The sequence below is a fragment of the Belonocnema kinseyi genome, chromosome 5, assembly GCF_010883055.1.
Source record: "Belonocnema kinseyi isolate 2016_QV_RU_SX_M_011 chromosome 5, B_treatae_v1, whole genome shotgun sequence".
Classification (NCBI taxonomy): domain Eukaryota; kingdom Metazoa; phylum Arthropoda; class Insecta; order Hymenoptera; family Cynipidae; genus Belonocnema; species Belonocnema kinseyi.
In genome coordinates, this window is record NC_046661.1 from 38,406,585 (window position 1) to 38,411,577 (window position 4,993).

Consider the following 4,993-nt stretch of genomic DNA (forward strand, 5'->3'; position numbering starts at 1 on the left):
TCGGAGTTTAATATGAAGTTTACAGAACTCTTGTAGAGTTAATCCGCATTTGTTTTACATTAAATCCTTAAAGTTATACAAAATTTACAACATTTGTTCAAGGTTCGCTCTTATCTCCGACTATAGAAATAATTCAAGAGGGATTATTGCACTTTTTTCCATGCACATTAATTGATTTTATCTACAAACAAGGGGACTGTTATGATCCAATAATAATTGATTAAAAAATCCTTGTAAAATATGCAATTCGGAAATGGCGCATTTTTGAAGAGCATAAATTTCATGATCTTAATTGAAAAACGGAGAATTTATTGTACTGTGACACTGGTTTGCATAATTTTTATTTTTTTTCTGTGCAGCATAAGTTTTTCTCAATGTCTTTTTACGTCTCCGCATCGTTTTTAATCGCATATCCTGGTTATCACTCGTTACATTACTACTATAAGCTGCATCAGTTACCTTATTATTCGGTGATTCGACACGATTTCTCAGGTCTGCTAGAGTAACACAACAGTTAGATACAGGGTTATCCTAGGAGGAAAATTTAGATATTAGCCAGAGTTGACGACCAGCTTAGTACCGCGCCAGTTGTAATTCAGAATAAATACCAGTACTGGCTGTTAGTACTGTGCCAACCATCGGCAAACTACTGTTTAATGACTGGCTCAGTACTGACTGTCATTACTGGTAGAATACTGACGCATGAATTCTGCTAACGGTTGCCCTCATACTGCTTTACATCTGCACCAGTACTGACCGTCGCCACTGGTGAAATACCAACATAGGAGTTGCTCCAATGGTTGGCTTGATACTGGGTCTACTACTCGCGCAGTACTGATACGTAGTACTGGTCCAATACTCCAAGTACCACCACAGTTGTCTGTGGTGGAGGGGAGGTGATACCCCTGTTTGGCACGTCCCCGGGTGGCGAATAGGGAAATGCTCGCTGGAAACAGAAAGTGGGGCTGAAATAAAATAGGCCCTGCTGACTAAATACACTTAGATCCAGGCTCGTTCAACTGTGTAGAAGGAAATGACGAATTTTTAAAACATGGACACGGGGACTGAGAGCAGTGAGGGGTGAGAGCATAGTTCTTCTGCCCATAGCAGATGGCGCAAATTGGTGTAAAAAGCACGTGTGCGAAAAATTAATTATTTTATTATTTGTTGCTGTCACGTGTTGTCTGGTGCTGTCACTGCAAAATGATGTACATGTGGCTCAAAGAGGGCTGAATTTCAATATTTATTTCCCACATATAGTCCGGGAGTGGGCAATGCTGCCGTATGCAATAATATGTTCAAGGATAAAAAGGTATTAATTCTTATGTATTTTGAGCGTACGTTATTGAAAAAACTATAAATTGAAATAACTCATTACTTGGAGCTATAATGATTTTGAAAATATGTCTAAAAATACTTTGTTAATCTAATAACATCCACAATCAGATTGTTAATATTACAAAGATTAAATTTCTTGAGGGATAATTAAAAATATATATCAAATTTTCTTATATGCATTAAAACTTTTCATCCGATATAGAGTTGAATTTATGTCTCTGTGACACCGAATGACGAATTTGTACCCAGTTGCCATTGCGTTGCCTGCATATCAGATAAATTGTGCGTTCGTGTTAGGGCTCGAATAAAGTGCTGTTCATTTTGTTTTTGTCAAATTAAAAAAAAAGTAGAAATAAACATAACACAAGTGGGGCGGAGGACAACAGCATGTACACAGAGACATAAATTCAACTCTATATCGGATAAAAAATTTTAATGTATATAAGAAAATTTGATATAGTTTTTTAATTATTTCTAAAGAAATTTAGTATTTGTAATATTTACAATTTTATCGTGGATGTTATTAGATTAACAAAGTATTTTGAGAAATATTTTCGAAATTATTATAGCTCCAAGCTATGAGTTATTGCAATTTATAGTTTATTCAATAACGTACGCAAGGAACTTATCGATCAATAAAAAGAGATTATTAATATCAATAATAACTTATTTTTAAACTGAAATTTATTTCGAATTCAAACAAATTTCCGAAATATCGACTGCTCGCGGCCGAGCACATGTGACTACGACGCGCGCGGTGCGCAAAGCGATAGGCACGTCGGAAAAGTGCTGACAGTCGCGAAAATCATATCTAACAGGTAAAATGTTGTTAACGTTCAAAGTTAGTGAAAAACGTCAAATTTCGGACGTTAAAAAATTTATATCTTTTAAAATATACATTTTACGAAAAAGCTGCTGGAGACCTTTTTATCTTAAAATGGGCCATGTTTTCTAGAACAAAGTTGTCTAGGTCGAAAAAGTCAATTTTTCATAATTTGTTTAAACAATTACGATTTTAAAAAAACGTACCACTTTTTACTAAAAAGCCGGGTATATTCGGATTCAGCGGCTCAAAATACATAAGAATAACACCTTTTTATTCTTGGACATATTATTGCATACGGCCGCATTTCCAGCTCCCGGACTAATAGTTGACCGAGCCTGCTTAGATACCCAAGACAAGGCGTGAACAACCGAGCCGAGGAATGAGTGGCACCAGGGCGTGGTGTCTCAAACAGTGTCTCTAACAGTGTCTCTAGGATACCATGTCACCTTCTAGAGTATTTAGACCTTACCCCCACATGCGGAGCTCTGCGTGGGTGGATCTTTACTTCCCTAGGTAATCTTGGCAATACAATGGATCAAAATTTAGAAAAACTATTGGAGAATGTGAACCGGAGTATTTGTGATGAGTTTGTAGATCCTTTGGATCTAGAGGATGAGGGAAAATACATAGAAGCAAGAGCATATATGAGAAGAGTGCACAAGCAATTCCTTGTGACTCTCAGTCTGATCCATAAATTGCAGGGAAAGAGAAATGGAGGATTTCTCAAATACAAAGAGCAACATGTTCCTAAAAATAAGGGAGGGAATTAGAGATGCGAAATAGACAACGCAAGAAGTGGAGGGAAAGACACGTGTCAACGTAGATTACTTCAACTACGTTTCGTACAGTGTTGGATGCCTGGCACAGAATAGCGAGAGGAATCGCAAGGAGAACAATTCAAGGCTGGAAATAAGCCACAGCGGGACCCAAACTGAAGAAGCCGTGGAAATTCTCATTCCCCATCATGGGAAGCCAGAGAGAGAGAGCCCACCCAAATTGCCGTTGAGGAGAATTCCTCCAAACAAAGGAGCAAGAAGACGAGGACACAAAATGCTTCGGAAATCATGACCTCGACTCCAAGAAAGGCAAAAAAAGAGAAAAAACCTGCTTCTAACAACACCAGGAAGCAGAAGGAAATGTCTTAATCAAACCAGCCGAGGATCTGAGTTACGCCGAGGTTCTCAAGGACTTCAAGCAGATAGTTATGCCCGACACCCTTAGTGTAAAAATCAAGGGGGTTAGATAAACTAGAAACGGAGAGGTCTTTGTGAAACTCGGTCCTGCAACGAAAAGCAAAGCTGAATTTTCAGTTGCCATTAAGGAGGCGGTTGGAGAGGGGGTAAAGTGCGAGAGCTCGTGCCCCGCAGAGAGGGCGAGGTCTTGGATCTCGATACAACAACCGATGCTAAGGAGTTCGTAGCGGCCATAAAAAATCACTTCGGTAGCAGATCTGTGTGAGATATTAAGGTCAGCCTCACGAGAAGGCTCTTCACAGGCAATCTGAGCGCTTTCGTGGAGCTGACAAAAGGGTTGGCGGCGAGATTGGTGCGCACAGGGCACCTGAAGGTTGTTGACATCATACTGGTGTACTACTGGCTTAGAAGTAATATGAAATACTGGTGAAATACCGGAAACGGCGTTTCGCTAGCGATTGGCCACATACCAACTTTAAATGTTGATTAACAACCTACATAACAGTTCAGCCAGTAGTTATCTTGATACTGGTTCCACTAATGGCGCATTACTGATACATATAGTATTACTGGTCACAATTACTGACACAAGAGTTCAACCCACGGTTTCATGACCTGCTATACTGCTGGCTTAGGCGTAATATTCAATACTGGTGACATGCCCGAACCAGCGGTTCACCAGCGATTGGCGTACTACTGGCGAAACACAATTGCAGAAAGTTAGAGGAAACTAACTGCGCTCTCTGTGGTGGTGGTTTCGCCGCCGCGAATAGCCCGCTGTCAATAATACTATGCATCGAGAAAAAACGGAAATGCCATAAAAGTTGTATATTGAATAATACTGGAATTAAATCGAAATACAATTTTAAGTATTTATCGTAGAATTTGGGTTTGAAAAATGTAAAGTCAATAGTGAAATTTAAAGTAAACTTGAAAAAAAAACCTTAGAAAGTAAAATAGAAATCAAAAATTGAATACAGAACATCAAAACTGTATTTTAAGAATTTTGATTATGAAAATTGTATTTAAGTTGTTCAATTCAGTTTCCTAAAATTCCAAATCACTTTAGAAATTTGTACAGAGCTTTACGAAAACTCTAGTGCAAAAAAAAAGAATAAAAAACTAAAAAACATAAAATGAAAAAGGCGTTTTCGAATTGCAGATCATAAAACTCGTACTGAAGTCGCAGGATTTGGGTTTGAAAAATGCGAAGTCTACAGTGAAATATGAGCTAAACTTTCAAAAGCCTCTGAGAACATAAAAAAGAAATATGAGCTTAAACACAGAAAAAGTTACTTGTTTTTAATTATAAAGCTTATACTCCAGTCATTGAATCCAATGTTTAGAAATTTGAAATGAGTCGTGATATTCTAACATAACCTACAAAAAGACTTCAAAAATTTGAACTGCCTGTAAGACCTGACCGGGAGCTCAAAGAATATGTGTGAAAAATCTGATGCTGATTCGTAAAAAACTGCATCTGTGCCCCCTTCCCAACCTGCCACATCGCTTCGCATACTCACCACAAGTCTTACAACTTGCCTTGGAACCCAAAGAATATGTGTGCCAAATTTGGTGAAGATTGATCAAAAACTGTGGATTTCCATAAGCATCATCCGTTTTATGCGACTTCATT

General features: G+C 38.2%; 1 protein-coding gene across 1 annotated transcript in view; it reads right to left on the bottom strand.

Annotated features, from left to right (window-relative positions):
* Positions 1-820: 820 nt before the first annotated feature.
* The window catches only part of LOC117173612, a 19,430-nt gene continuing 15,257 nt past the window's right edge, over positions 821-4,993 (bottom strand). Inside the window, exon 3 of the mRNA XM_033362252.1 lies at positions 821-946. Coding sequence (XP_033218143.1) covers positions 821-946 — 126 coding nt within the window. The remainder of the gene's footprint in view (positions 947-4,993) is intronic.